Source organism: Schistosoma haematobium, chromosome ZW (genome assembly GCF_000699445.3).
Source record: "Schistosoma haematobium chromosome ZW, whole genome shotgun sequence".
NCBI lineage: Eukaryota > Metazoa > Platyhelminthes > Trematoda > Strigeidida > Schistosomatidae > Schistosoma > Schistosoma haematobium.
In genome coordinates, this window is record NC_067195.1 from 38,242,000 (window position 1) to 38,258,198 (window position 16,199).

General features: G+C 36.9%; 2 protein-coding genes across 3 annotated transcripts in view; both read left to right on the forward strand.

Moving 5' to 3' along the window:
- The window catches only part of ACSL5_1 (Long-chain-fatty-acid--CoA ligase 5), an 84,872-nt gene that overhangs the window by 22,272 nt on the left and 46,401 nt on the right, over window positions 1-16,199 (forward strand). For both annotated transcript variants that reach the window (XM_051218742.1, XM_051218741.1), the window contains exons 8-13: window positions 68-100; window positions 866-917; window positions 2,043-2,122; window positions 3,728-3,796; window positions 5,940-6,157; window positions 10,078-10,228. In XM_051218742.1, coding sequence (XP_051071348.1) covers window positions 68-100; window positions 866-917; window positions 2,043-2,122; window positions 3,728-3,796; window positions 5,940-6,157; window positions 10,078-10,228 — 603 coding nt within the window. The remainder of the gene's footprint in view (window positions 1-67; window positions 101-865; window positions 918-2,042; window positions 2,123-3,727; window positions 3,797-5,939; window positions 6,158-10,077; window positions 10,229-16,199) is intronic.
- On the forward strand, window positions 13,818-16,150 carry MS3_00003489 (uncharacterized protein). Its single transcript, XM_051211308.1, has one exon. It carries the CDS (start codon window positions 14,526-14,528, stop codon window positions 15,723-15,725), a length of 1,200 nt encoding a protein of 399 aa, XP_051071350.1. The 5' UTR covers window positions 13,818-14,525; the 3' UTR covers window positions 15,726-16,150.

The following is a 16,199-nucleotide window of genomic DNA, read 5'->3' on the forward strand; positions in this document are numbered from 1 at the left end:
ACTCACAAAGTGACTATGACATTTTTGAAATTTTCTTGTATAATATACTTTCTAATTTAAATTTTAGGAGTTCAGTACTGGAGAACTCATTTGCACTGAAGTGAGTTTTTTCCTAATAAGTATATATCGATTCATTTTTTTGTGGTATACCTCTTTCCTGTGTATTTTTTTTGCATTAAGAGTCATCTATACATTATTTTACAATTGTTTACCAACAACAGTTTATTTGAATCCATCGTTTTAAAGGTCTCGCTTTCATAGTTCTTTCTCTTTCATGAGTAATCGTCAAATGACAATATTTATTGATAGGCATCATTTGGTTATACTTTCTGTCTCGTCGCAAGTAATTTTAAGATTTATTGCTGTCTTTAACTAGAGTATGACTATTTTTTAAAATCATTTGTATTTTCCTATCAAAAATTACTGTATTGGTTACTCAATCAAAATGGCCGTTTGTTTATCTCAATGAAAACGTAGATACTTGAGTGGCACGAAAGGATCTACGGGTTGACTAATGGTTAGCTTAAATTGTAAAGTTACGTCGTATACAGAAAGAAACCGACTGATGTTTTTAAGTCCATGCCACAAAATAACTAAAGATATCATTGCAGTTCACCTTTGACTATTGACATAACATTACACTATGGTTTATAATCTATTTATCTATCGCAAGAATTTTTTGTCTCTTCACCGTCATACATTTATACTCGGGTAGGACAATTTACCATTCTATAATTACTTTTTTGCAAAAATTCCTGTAAACTAATTACAATATCGATGTTATTTCAAACTAATCACCATTAACATTAATATATGAGCACTTTTTCTCATCTTATAAAAGCTGTTGTTTATTTCTGGGTTTTAGACTCCAAAACCTGAGAGTTTATTTATGGTTTGCTATACAAGTGGAAGTACAGGTTAGTTTAATGACGCTTTTGCGCAAAACATTCTCAATCATTACTTTATTTGATTATTTATTCCGAAACTAACAATTTAATTATGGGTTACTTGTTTATTAGTTGCAAATTCACCAGTGTTACACAATTTGGCTAGTTGAAATTCACTGGATCGGAAAGTTCCAGCTATCTCAAAGTGCTGAAGAGATTTCTATACGGTTAAGAAATCTCGAAAATAATTTTTATTGCTCTAAGGCTATTCTTGTGTTTTATCACTGAAAATTTGATTAATCTCGCAATACAAAAGTTAAAGAATTTAATTCAATTCGGTTATGTACTCGCTTTTGATGCACTTTTTGTAAAGGTAAATGGCACTAACCAGCTCTCACCATTTACAAATTTCATGCAGTCTAGAAATACCCTGAAATGTTGTTGTGGTTGATGTTCTCAAGTACTTATTATTAGTGATATTAGTCATGCATCTACACTAAGAACACTTTTACCTTCTAATATTTGATCTTCAGTTTTTTGTCAATTCCAAATGATTAGTTTCTTTTCTTAACTCACATTTATGCTCAGGACGCTGTATTCTTGTATTCAAGTTATCAACTCAGACGGCGCGATGCATAAACGAAATTTCAAGGTATTCGTTGTACCAATTGCTTACTTGTAAAGTGACTATTAGAAATCATAAATAGCTGGTCTTTCGCACAGTAAGATACGTATTCACACGAGAAGCATCGGTTCCCTCAAGCTTTTGGGTATACCTTGCTGACGAATACGAGTTAGCAGAAAACTTGGGTCAGTGTTTTCCTTCTTACAAACCTTCTGACGATTTTTGGTGCCTTATCCAATTGAATAATAATTAAAAAACCTCAAATTTCTTTGATACACAAAATCTGTCACGTCAAATGTAAACAACAGTAAAATTAGTTCATTTCAAGTTGAAGGAATGATATAAGTGCAGTGCATGGTGAAAAAGAGAATCGATCGACTTTTTTTCACATAAAAGTCGTATCTTTATTTGTAATTATCAAGTGCATCTATAGCATAAACCTAAATAAATGTAAACTGTCATGATCTCACAAAAGTTTAATTTCCTTAGTAAGGTATTTATTATTATTATTATTATTATTATTATTATAGGCATTCCCAAAGGGGTGAAAATCACACATCAATGTGTTGTAAAGACCATTCAAAGTTTATTTCAACGACTTGAAGGAGATGTGAGTGTAAAACATTAAGATTGTATTTATTCATTTTGTTTTACATCAAATAAATAGAAAAAAGCTTTTGTTTAGGTGATTTTCTTCTCTTGTATGAATGTAATAGCTCGTGAGATTAACCGCGAGACATGAGTCTGAGTATCGATTAATTCGCCCAGACTCTCTATGTGGTACCAATGACCTGTAATCGCCAATCTGTTCAAGTAGTTTTATATTTTGCAACGTAATTTTGAAAAAAAATATCTTGAATTAAATCAGAATTGTCTCATATGTTTGCTTGACTTGTTATCAAAGGTTATGTTCATCAAATGAATAGCTATCAGGACTCAGCTAAGTAGATAATGCGATGGCATTTAAAGCGAACGGTACTGGGTCCGAGCCTCGGAAGGAACATCAACTCTGGAGTGCATGTACATCCAGCTGACGAGTCCCAAATAGGACGAAACGCGCGTCATGGATTCCACTGCCAGCCCCTCTCCGTCTTCGCTCACCAGTATATTGGTTTTTCATGTTTCCAGCGTTCCAATTACTATTATTATCTTTTTGAATATTTTATGCATGATTGTTTCCCGTACAACAAGACAATGCTCGGTGAAATAAACACACCTGCCTTCATTTTAAATAATTGTTTCTTCATTTCACTGTGAAGGGGACTTCATTTCTGCTGTTTTTTGAGTTAAATGTGTAATTTTTACTATGACTACTGCGCTTTTTTAAAAATATGTTATTTGTGTTAGCACGCTTCTTGAGACACAGCACGGTATTCGATGATTAATTAACTATTGCTTTCAACCGCAAGTTAGATTGAAATGACAGGTGCTAGTATTTATCAGAAAATTTGCTATAAATATAATTTACCATTCATTCTGGTTATGAAACATCAATGATATCACTGAAGTCTCAGTGCTCAGATATGAAGTGCATCCCGTAGTTTTTATTTCGTTTGTAATTTAATGCTGAACTGTGATGTGTGCTACTTATGTCAACATAAGTAGTACATAACGCTAGTCAGGAGTAGAATGTCTGGGAGCATAAGGTCAAAAAGATCGAGGAGGAAAGAACGAGAACAGAAAGCAATTGGTATGGAAATGCAGGGACGATCAAGTCTGAGACAAATGAACGTTTTGTAAATGAATTATTTACTGTATAGTTCTCAGATTTTTCTAAGACGTTCTGTAATTTTGTGTCCCATTTGTGTTCACGTTGACTACAAACTACGTTAAGAAGCAGTCGTATAACTTTTTCCCTCATTTACTAAGAAGTATCTATCATCGGAATTAGTAGTCATTTTAACTTTTTTTGGTACTTCGACTTCTGGTGGTTTGGCTTTTATTCACTGAGCTTTCATCTAATATATTTCAAGTTTGTAACCTGCTCCACAAACAACATCTGAGTATAATCAAAATCATCAAACAAACTGACATCTCTGTTTATTTATTTTTGTTCTCTTTAAATGTTATGGAATAATCAACTTATTTTGCAAAACCGACGCTATGTTAAACAGTCATCTTCTCTAGTAGTCACTTAATGACTCCTTTTTATACTTGATCTTGCACTATCATGTTTTAATAAAATTACAATTCATGGTATTTTGTTTATTAACAGATCTTTAATAATACTGCTTCACATCTATCTTATTTACCTTTGGCTCATATAATGGAACAAATGATTTCTGTAAGTTAGTAGAAGTTAAACCTGCAATCTTTTTCTGTTTGGATGTGTGATATGTACGGTAGTTAAATATTTTTACCTTACCATACAAGTTCATGTGCAATGGAAAATCTGTTTAGATTTTTGGTCACTTGCATAGAGAAGCAACGTTGAGCCAAGAACTGATTAACAAATTATTTTCATTTTCTATAAAATATTACCTGGTCGTTTCATAAGTTTCGCATTTATATTGAAGCCGTTTGGAAGAACAACGTAGGTGTTTGTTTGTGGTGACCGTAATATAGACAAACATAAACAATTTAGGACCTGGTGCAAATGCGTCGTTCGTTCGTGTTACGACACATCATATCTATTCACTGGGGTAGAAAAGGCCTGAAAGAATGTAAATAAGGATACCGACAATCGAGAAGGAATAAATCAATCAAAGAAGGCATTAGCAGACTTTATATCACTGCATGAACTATCTTTCGAATATTAGTTTATATTCCAATTTTGCCGTCAAAAGTTTTAGTTTTCAGCTCGTTGCAAAGAACGTTTTAGTACCCAAGGTACTAATCAACCCTTCTTCGAATGAAAACTTATGTTCAGACAAAACTGATACGGTATATATTTGATGTTTTGTGAAGTTTACTGCACGACCTATTTCGTGATTTCTTCCCATAGGTTCTACAATCTGTCTAGCTCTACAAAATATTCCAAGTGACTTGTATGGTCACTTTCCTGAATTCACTTTAAACGATCATCTTTGTGGAAGTTTAGTAATTTTACAACCTTTTGTGTATTAATTCATGGAAGGCAGTTTTGTCTACGTAGTCTATGTAGATAGATTGCACGAATTTTGGGTTAGATAGATCATATATCGTTTATAATTGCACCAGTTAATTGAAAACCAAACAGCATTAGCAGACGTAACCTTAGAAAGACTTCTTCCAGCTCGCCTGGTAAGTGTTGAACGGAATACCGGAGCCTAAGAATACTATTCCTATCCAGTCATTCCGAAACTGAACTCAGTTGAGAACGATTGTATTTAAAATAGTTTATTACTCAAGAACGGAAATTGTAATGGGATACAATATGAATGTTCGCAATGCACAGTCACCTGATAGTAAAGTCTGTGAAGTTAGTTTAACAGTAAAGGCTCGTGATAACTCTGAGCGTATTACTGCTCACTCTGCAACAAATCAGTCACACCCAACCACCAAGAAATTATGGTCAACCAACGTAGTTGCAGCACAACTAAACATGGGTCAGGTGCTGATCTCTTAACCCTTACTTTCCTTATCATTCATGAGCTGTATTGGTAGGTGCAAACCACTTGGTTCAAGCTCGCATTATGATCGTGATCCGCAGTTGGAAAACATATCCGGTATATCTCAAAATCGGCCACAGTAACGCAAATGGATTCACTGTCTGTTTTCTAGATTTTATGTTTCATTGTTATTTCATGCTTAATTCATGCCTTAGATCATATTCTTTACCTCCAGTTTTCTTTACTACCACTTTTCCAACTCATTTGTCAATTATGTTTTTAATTTCAACCCATTATCTTAAATAAGTGTAGCGGCTTGAGTCAATATACGTTTGTGCTAATTCTTACGTTGTTTATGACCGACTGAGAAATGGTCAGAATTACTATTATATCTCTATCATCTTATTGCTCCTAAGGTTAAAATGAATTTGTGAGTTATCCTAGGTGAAAAAACGTGATTTATCGTGTTAAAAATCCTACTTTTCTGGCGTTAATGCCGTGATAAAGTAGAAAAACATGATGCAACTGGTCATGGCCAATTCAAAAGTTGAATATTGACTAGATGTGCAAGTCGACCACTTTAATTTATAGTGTTTGTTTTAAAAAAATTGGACTTAAAATTGCTAATTAGCTCTTATTTTATTGGTGTCTACGATATTGAAGACAGCTACCTAGAATATTTCTGATTGATAACACCAGTATATACCAATAATGATTATTAAAGCTAAGTGGAATTTTGAATCACACCACATAATTACTGGTTCACTAGTCTATCAACTATGAGTGTCGTTTGATGATAGAATTTCAGTTTGACATATTTTTATTACTTCGGGATCTTTAGACGATCTCTCTGTGTCACTAGTGATTGTCACTTTCTTGTTTGTTTTCTCTGCAAAGCTGTCTACTCTCTTGGTTGGCGCGAGAATCGGTTTTCTAACCAAGAATATTCAAGGATTACTAGCCGATTTACAAGCTGTCAAACCACATTTCTTTTTCACTGTTCCTCGTGTTTTATCTCGATTGTATTCCGTTGCAATGGAAAAGGTTTCATCTGTTCCTTTACTACCTAGCATATTCCATTATGCAGTTGAATCTAAAGTTGCAGAACAAGAAAAGTAAGTGAATAATTTACACTATCATCACAGTTAAACCGTAATCAATTTTGGGTATGCAAGTGATAGATCTAATGTCCTTTTCATCTTATTATTAGCGTTCTCCAATCTACTTTTATTCTGTCTAAAGCTGAAGACTTCTCAGTTGTCTATGTGGTTATCTTGACAAGCTAGCTACTCGACTGTGTTCCATCTTCTATCATTTCTCTTCTATTATCAATCATAGTAGACTTCTTTATGCTTCACTTGACAGATTGTCTACTAACAGATAGTGCAGTGAATTACTGTGAAATAATTGCCGTTTATTTCGTAAAAAAGTCATTTGCTACCTACCTCTAAATTGGTTTCATCAGCACATATTTCCATGTATAGTAGTATTAAAGCACAGAACAAGTGAAAACTGTTGTGAATATAAATAAAAATTTACGATTAATCTATAATGTCTTGTTTTCTACAGTGATGAGTTGATCCGTTTTTTAATAGGATTTTATTCCAAATCTACATCGTCGTATAATTGTACATATCAACATTTATTATCTTGCTTGGTAGTGATCGATATTTCTATGAGTATTGACTATGAAATTTCAGATTTAAACAAAATGTGCTTTTTGAAAATCAGAGTAACCTTTCTGGTCAACATCAAAGACATCTGACGAGTATATAACGTATTGGTAACGGCAGTGCTGTTTTATCCTTGTGTAAACTAATCCTTCCTAGCTGAGGATATTCAACAGCGCACTGTTTCAATCATTTTTATTTTCAAAGGATTCCTCGTAGCCAGTGGAATCATTGAGTAAGCTATTCTGAGGTCTCGAGGTTAATGTTTTGACGTAGTAGCGGCAGTTTACCTAGTATAACTATCTCAAAACACTGGCGTTTTCAGCTCGAATATGTGTCACAAATTCTATTTCACTAACTTCCACATCGTGCATTATTTACCGATTGTGGGACACAGAGGAAAGAGTGAAAATGAGCATATATAACATTATCTAGTAGTATGAAAGATGGCATATGTCGATTCAGCAAGACTTCATATTTTCAGATTGCTTATATTAAAAGATCACACTATTTGCATTCTGATCGTGTTAAATCTTTCATCGACTTCGCTTAACTAGATATATATTTAACTCATAGAATACGTTATATATTCGCTTCATTAATCTAACTATTTAACTTGTGATTAGTTGTTAATTTGGTCGCTTTTGCCCAATAATATGATTTCCTTCCAACACTATATGTCGTCTTACGAATAAAACGCTTTTTTAACTATTGCTTTCAACCGCAAGTTAAATACTTCTTAGTACTTGTTAACTGAAATCTGAAAAATACTGGAACACCTCCCAGTGATAAAAATTATTTTGTTTATGGTCACTTCATAGTGTACATTAGAAAATAACATGAATTCTTGTTTCATAATCAGATTAGCTGCTTTCAACTGCTTGCGTACTTATTGTTGTTTCTTCCCTTCTGCAGTCAACAAACACTAGGATAATAAGTATATACTGTTAAAATCTCTAAAGGTTAACCATTTCTTTAACCCGTACATTTTTTTACCATTTATCAACCAAGTTTTTGTTTCTAACTAAACGGTTGGATTCATTAGGGTATAACAACTACTCTGTCGACAACAATTCCTTTGCAAGTCTTACATAATCAATTCGTGTTGGCCTTCGTCCTAAAAATACGATAGACCGAAATAAAAGCTGTTGTTGCTTAGCCGAATTCATGTTATTAAGTTAGTATTTATAATGACTGAATACAATTCAGCAACTGCTCACTCATCAGATAGTGAAATAAAATTTGCTCGCCACCGTTTGTGTTTACAGGGAGTAGAACAGTGAACTATTAGTTTAGAATTCAAATTCTCAAGCTGACCGTCAACCAGACTTCTTCAGAGCTTCAGTCAATCTCACTTAACTGCACTACACAATCTTCCAGTAAGATCAATTCAATATTCTGTTTTGTTGCAGTTTATGTAATTCGGAAATGATTTTTTTCATTGATCATATCCTGTAAAGAAGATATTCTTAAATTATAAAGCACTATTTAACACCTAACCTAAAATTTGTAACTCCTCTGATGGCATCAGCTGCCGACTAGGAAGTTCCAAGTAACTGTGCCCTGAACTATCCTTTCTAATTACTGTTAAGTGCTTTTCATGGTCTTGATATCTGCCTCCGATCTCCGTTGCCATCTATTTTAAGATCTGCATCTAGTCCTTGTTTACTGAAAATTTCGTGTTGGAGTCTGTCTTGTGATTCAGCTTATTATTTTCCGTAAAGTTAATGCTATCCACCTCCAGCGTCTTTTACTGGCAGCTGGTTTGTTCTCTGTCAGAGTAGATCGTTGCTGATGATCTCTGTCCTATTTTACTTGAATACTTTGCATAGACAGCTGTTTATGAATACCTGCAATTTATTAATGATGACTATGGTTGTGGTAGTTCTTCACATTTCAGCTCCGTGTTGTAAAACTGTTTTAAATTTAGTGTTGAAAATTTTGACCTTTTTGTTAGGCGATAGTTGTTTGACATTCAGATCTTTTTCATTCGTAGAGATGCTGCAATTACTTTAGAAATTCGTGTTTTGATACATAAATCAGATGCCGATTAATGTAAAACAATTAGTCCCTTTGATAAATTTCGATAATGATATTAGAAGACGAAGATTATCACAACTATGTGATATATTAGCGCAATACATTTCGAACAGTCTGGTCACACATACTTGTTAAGAGCATTTATATATAAAAATAAAAGGTCAACTAGACAAGAAACGGGGTAAGAGGAGATAAGGATAATGATAAGAGTAATAATAATAATAATAATAATAATAATAATAATAATAATAATGTGAACACAAAGCGAAACCTAATCACTCTGGATAATAAGTCAATATTACCAGGGTAGGTTTAAGGTAAGAACAAACTGTTTTTGAACACATAAAGGGGTTTGAATTTTCGTATGGCTAAGGCTTCAATGAACCTTAGTATACGCCCTTTTACACTTTTATACAGCACTACAAAAGCTGAATTTAGATCAATCTTGTGACGTGTTTCAATTATATGTTTAGCAATAGAGGATGATGGATGTTTATCCTCTGCTCTTATTGGGTCACTTGATTGTATTTGTTTCTGAAGCCATTTGGGTACATGTTCACTCACCCTAATGTTGAGATCACGATTACTCCTCCCTATGTATGTGTGACCACACATACATTTAAATTGGTAAACACAGTGGGATGTGACGCAATCGTTTCCATGTACTTTAGGTTTTGAATGAAGCATGCACCTTGTTCTTTCTTTGATGATGACCTTTGCTGCGCAATAGGTTTTATTGATGACTGATTTAAGTCGTTGTTTCAGTAAAAGGCTATTTGAATCACCTCTGAATAGTAAGGTGATGTAGACAGGCTTTTTCTCTACCGAGGCTACAGTAGGCCTCGCTGTACCATGGACTTTCCATCTATCTGTGACTTACATCTTAATTCACTTTACAAATTTATCGTTGATCAAACTTTACATCATATGACACGAGCTGTATTTTACAGAGTTATACACATAATAGTCGTTAAAGCCTTGTACAATTTTTCCAAACGGTTAAATAGTAAGATAAAATTATTGATTGAAACTCAGATTTGGATTCTCAAGATGCGTTATTTGAAAGAAACTTATGAGAATACTAGATTACTTATGTTGGTCAGTTTTAACGTCACACTATTTGTATTCCTTTTTTTTCTCTAATCATATCTCAAAATGCTCAATCCTTTCTGTCATGACTCTTGTTACTACCTATACAGAATTTGATTTGACAATTTTATCTTGATGTACTAATGGGGTATGGCAACTTAAACTGATGTACATATGTATCAGGTTGTTCATTGAGTTTAACTGACACTTTTACGTTTAATTTGTTATTACTTCAGAAATATATACGATAATTCAAGTATTTGGGACTTTATATTCTTCAATAAAATTAGACGAACTTTGGGTGGTCGTGTCAAAGTAATAGTCTCTGGTAGTGCACCCGTTGCAAGTGAAATTTTACGTTTTACACGGGGAGTTTTTGGCTGTCCAGTAAGTAAATGTTTGTTTTGATTATATATATATATATATATATATATATATATATATATATATATAACACTTGAACACCCATGAACCTGGGTTTAATCAATAATGCTTTTTCGAAATCGGCGTTGTTTTCATACAATTGATTCTGTGGCTTGAAGTTATTCAACAACTAAAATTAAACAGATTTATCATTCAAATAAAAAAGAACAGACAATCAGATAAAAACTAATCGTCTGTGTATCTGTACGTTTGATGTAAGTCACTATTATATTTCAGATCCACTGACATCCCCGAATTTCACTGACTCAGAATGATTTTGGTTTAAATTAGTTGTCGTAACTGTCACTTTTATTTAAGTTATCTAAGACATATGGAAGCCACGCGAATAACAATGTTTTCAGATAGTGTTGCTACGTATACTAACTGTAGAAAGGAATTTACGCTGAAGAAAACTCTAAGAAGAATTGTGAGTGTATATACTGAAGACATGGATGGTGGCTAGCAGTGGGATCCAGGACTCTCATTTCGTCCTGTTTGATACTCGTCAGGTGGATGTATCTGCATCACAAAGGTGGTGTTTACTCCGAGACTCGAACCCAATACCGTTCGCTTCAAACGCCATCGCGTTATGAGACTGTTCAATTGCAGTCCCAAACATCAGTGGGAAAACTCAAACAACCAGTACAAAAACAAATTGTATACTGAATAGCTATTCAGTGTCTGATAACTAGAATGAAATTTCTTATTCATTACATCGCTATGCGATTTTCGAATTTGTAGTTGAAAATCAGATTTCTCAGTCGCGGATATACCTTTTCAGTGAGCCTCAATAAGCATGAAACTAAAATCTATAACATCTTGTCAGTCATCTTCAAAATCTAACATCATGCGACCCTGTAATGTATCTGGTATTATTGAACGTACGCTAACTAGAATAGGTTCTGCAGCACTCACAGTGAATCCATTAGCTTTCATTTCCAGCAAGACAGGTTAAAATAGGGTCATGATTTTTCTAGAAATTTCTATAAATGTTGAAGCTAATTATTTGTAAAACTGTTACTTTCCGTAAAGTAGAACCTTGGTTCAAGGATGTATCTGTGACTTGTAATTATTTGATAACAGGTTTAAATGTTTCTGCTACACTAAATTCGATTTCCGTAGTAGAATATATGTTATCAGCAACACATTGATAGTATCTTTACTGCGTAGTGAATTTATCTACATTTTCTTGCTTGGCTTCAATAAATGGATATCTTCATACGCGAGTTTCATCCAATTAATAACTCCATCATGCTACCATAACATCACTTTGTGAACATATTTAGTGTCTAGTCAGTACTATCAGAATGAATTCAGGTTATAAACGGTGAATAAGAAGGCAATTTTACTGAATGATATATCTCATTCCTGTTTACATTTATTCTTAAGCACTGAAAAAATTCTTTTTGTTTGATCATTGTTATTCTTTAATGGATATGCCCATGGTAAACCCAAGAAACAGATAGATGTACACATAGATAAATATACCGTTAATCAAGTCTAGATACTATGTTGAAATGAATGAGTGCACTTGAAATGTGACGAATTGGCGAATAAATATATATTCGATAATAAAAAGGGTAACTCACAGTGAATCGAAACACAGTTGAAATCCATGCCTAATATTCGGTTTAACTGCTACTGTGATGCGTGCTACTTATATTGATATAAGTAGTATATAACGCGAGTCAAAAGAACGTAATGTCTGGCAGCAGAAGATGGAGAAGATCAAGAAAAGAAGAGCGAGAAAACAATGGGATTTGTAAGAAATCGCATGAACAATGAAATGCGAGACAATGGATTGATGTTTGCAAAAGCAACGGTCCGGTTTGATATGATAGAATGATATTTTGCAAATTAACGATTTACTATATGGTTTTTCTATTTTACCAAGTAATTCTGTAATTTGTCCTAAATACAATTTGGCTGTCCTCACCCGTGTTCTTCTTCACTACATTTGCTGTCGCTGCCTCCACTAAGGATGAAGATTCCATGGCCGAAGGAGTTTGAGGACGGAGATGTGCTGAGCTTCCTGAAGGAGTTTGAGGCCGTGGCGGAGCTGGTGGGAGTGAAGGAGCCGAAGTCGAAGTTGGTGGTGCTGGGGACGCTGCTGAGAGGCAGGGCGAAGGCTGTGTATGACAGCTTGGACGGTGCTGGCGGGAAGACGACATGGGAGACAGTCACGGAGTGGTTGGCGGCGGAGTTTGACAGCCCAGTGGACAGAGAGGACGCGCTGCAGAAGTTCCGGCTGGCGAGGTTGCCGGTCGATGGTGACCCACTGGTGCTGGCTGTGGAGCTTACCAGATTGTTACGCCGTGCGCTGCCGAGTCTGGATGAGGAGTCGGAGGCACAGTTGTTGGCGTCACAGTTTATCGAGAGTGTGCCTACCACCGTCTCCCAACAGCTGAAACTGGTGAACGCAGCGCAACCGATGGATATCAGTGAACTGGCGAAGGTGACTCGTCAGCTGATGACGCGAACGGTAGCTCCGGTCGGGTGCGAAAAGCAGGAGATGAGTAATGTCGAGAAGAAGATTGAGGAGCTGGAGCGTGAGATTGCAGCAATACGAGTGAACAATAAAAGGAACGATAAATGTTACGCTTGTGGAGGGACAGGACATTGGAAGATAAACTGTCCAACAAGACGAAGACGCAGATATGTTAGACGTTACAACGAGTGTTCTTTCTATCCTAGGAATCTGGGGATTGTTGCGTTAGTAGACAGAGGGGCAGTATATACGAGAGTGAACATAAATGAGCGAGATTTAGTTTGTCTGATCGATACAGGCGCAGCAGTATCGTTAATAGGCAAAGAGCAATGTAAGAGAATCAATCCGTGTACATTAGCTGTCCACACGATAGGGGGCCATATGTTAGAGGTGTTTGGCGTATCTAACAGTATTGTAAAAGTGGGGGATGCTGAGATAAATTTTCCGTTCGTCGTAACCACAAGCTTATCGAGACCGATATTAGGAGCAGATTTCCTACGAGAAGTAAAAGCGATAGTTGACTTAAGAAGCGGTAAGGTGGTCACGAAATATGGTTCATTGACAATACACGAAAGTAGCGAAGTGGCTGAAATAAGAGTTGCAGCGGATGTCTCGTCAAAGAAAACAAACATTCACGAGTTATGCAAAAAGTATGCGAAACTATTCACGGGAGATGGGGAGCCATATGGATTTTGTGACAGAGTAAAGCACGAAATACCGATAAAGAACAGTTGAGTAAATATATTTGCAACACGTCGTGTCCCGGTGCATTTAGAGGCCGAGGTAAATCGTCAGGTCCAGGAAATGTTAAAAGAAGGTATAATTGAGGAAGCGGACAGTCCATGTAGCTCGCCGGTACTCTTGGTAAAGAAACCAAATGGAAAGTATAGATTTTGTGTCGACTTCAGAGAATTGAATAATATAACAGACCTGAAGCCTTGTGCAATGCCAACAGTGGTGGAAACATTAGATCGGCTACAGAATGCCACGGTGTTTACAGTGCTGGATTTACGGTCAGGTTATTGGCAACTGCCTATAAAACAGAGTGATCGAAGCAAGACAGCGTTTACTGTACGTGATAAACAGTATCAATTTAAACGAATGCCGTTCGGGTTGGCGGGTGCACCGTTCACGTTCAGAAGATTAATGACACTACTGCTCAAGAATCTAGATAATGTCGAGGTATATGGCGACGATGTAGTTGTGTACAGTCAAACAGAAACAGATCACATCAAGCATGTGGAAGCGGTCTTAAAGCGAATTGACGAATTTGGACTTCGGATTAATAAGGACAAGTCGCAGATAGCGAAAGTAGCGTCACATTGTTGGGACATAAAGTGGGAAATGGAGAAATAAAACCATTGCCGGAGAAAATTCTTACCATAAAAAATATTGCAGTACCTAATTCAAAAGGAAGTTGAGACAGTTCCTGGGAAGAACGGCGTTCTACAGTCGGTTTGTCAAGAATTTCAACGAAATAGCAGCACCCTTATATAAGTTATTGAGCAGCACCAAGTTTACGTGGACTGAGATTGCCGAACAAACGTTCAACCGAATCAAAAACATGCTAGACGATCGCCAGATGACGCTCAGACTGCCTGAACCCGGAAAACTGTTTACAGTGGCCACAGACGCAAATGATCATGGTATAGATGCTGTGTTGAGTCAGGCTGATAGAGTGGTGGAATACGCGAGTCGCGTCCTCACACCTGCTGAACAGAAGTATTCAACCATCGAAAAGGAGTGTTTAGCGATCGTGTGGGCAGTGGAAAAATGGAGACCATACCTTTAGGTAGACGATTTCACATTGAGACCGACCATAAACCCCTGCAGTGGTTGAAAACAGCAAGAGACACCCGAGGGAAGTTGGCGCGATGGGTGATACGCCTGCAAGAATACGATTTCAGTATCGGCCATGTTCCAGGAAAAGAAAACGTAATGGCGGATTACTTGTCAAGACCAGACATGGAAGCCGACCTGCCATTAACAGCATACGCGGTGAATAGTTTAGAGGGAGACCCATTAGAGCTCGTCCGGCAGCAGAAAGCTGACCCTAACCTTCGAGAGGTAATCAGAGTGATAAAAGAGGGAGCAGACGCAGATAAACGAACAATGGACAAGGAGGTAATAACGCTGCTTCGGCAAAAGGAACGACTGAGAGTGAACTCATATGGAGTGCTGACCTGGCAGGACGATGATGAGAATTGGGTGGCGGTGATCCCGAAAGACTGGCGGCGTAAAGTGATACACGAGTGTCACCAGGTAGCACATACAGGCATCGCAAGAACGACGGACTTACTACGACAAAGTGCATACTGGCCGAGTATGAGAGACGATGTGGCTGAATACGTGTTAACCTGCCAGCAGTGTCAGCTAATGAAAAGCGATCGATACACACAACCGCCATTACAGTCAATCCTAGTAACCGCAGTCGGTGATCTATGGTCGGTGGATGTGATGGGACCGTTTCCACAGACGGCGAGCGGTAACCAGTACCTGTTAGTGATGACGGAACATGCTACACGTTGGGTAGATGCCGTATCCATTGCAGACCAGCGGGCAAGAACAGTGACCGAAGTGGTAATCCGGCATAATTTAGCGTGTCACGGAATACCGAAGATGATATTAACTCACCAGAGTCCCTGTTTTGAAAGTGACGAGTTTAAAGCCCGTTTAAAGCAGTTTGGCATCAAGAGAATACGAACTACACCGTATCATCCTCAGACAAACGGGCTTACAGAGAGAAACAATCGGACGTTAAAGGAATGGTTAGCATCAAAAGGAGGAAATTGGGAGAAAGAGTTACCATTGATTTTGCTTGCACATCGTTCCTCCACACAAGGAACAACCAAGAAGTCACCTTTCTTGCTCATGTATGGCAGACAACCACGACTTCCAATGCATAATAAGACCTGGCCACAACAACAGAAGTGGACGACAACAAGGTTAAGAAAGAGAGGAGAGAGGCAATAAGGAACGTGGAAAAGAAATAAATATCAGACACAAAAAGGCAGAACAACAGAGGAGAACGTGGAAACCCTTTGCAGTGGGGGACCTAGTAAAGTGTAGAGAACGAAAAAGTAACATAGCAGGGGAGCAGGGTCGGGGAAGCTGGCCCCAAAATGGGAAGGACCGTATGTTATCACGGAGAGATGCGGCTCGGTCTACACGATCCGGAGAGAAGACAAGCAGAAGCGCGTAAATGCTAGTCAACTACAGAGATGGTTTCAAGATCATCATGGGTGTGAATCACGAAAAGCACCAAAGAACACAGGGGTACGGAGACCAGAAAGACTACGACAGCAACTTGTTAAAAGGGGGACGAGTGTGGTGCGTGCTACTTATATTGATATAAGTAGTATATAACGCGAGTCAAAAGAACGTAATGTCTGGCAGCAGAAGATGGAGAAGATCAAGAAAAGAAGAGCGAGAAAACAATGGGATTTG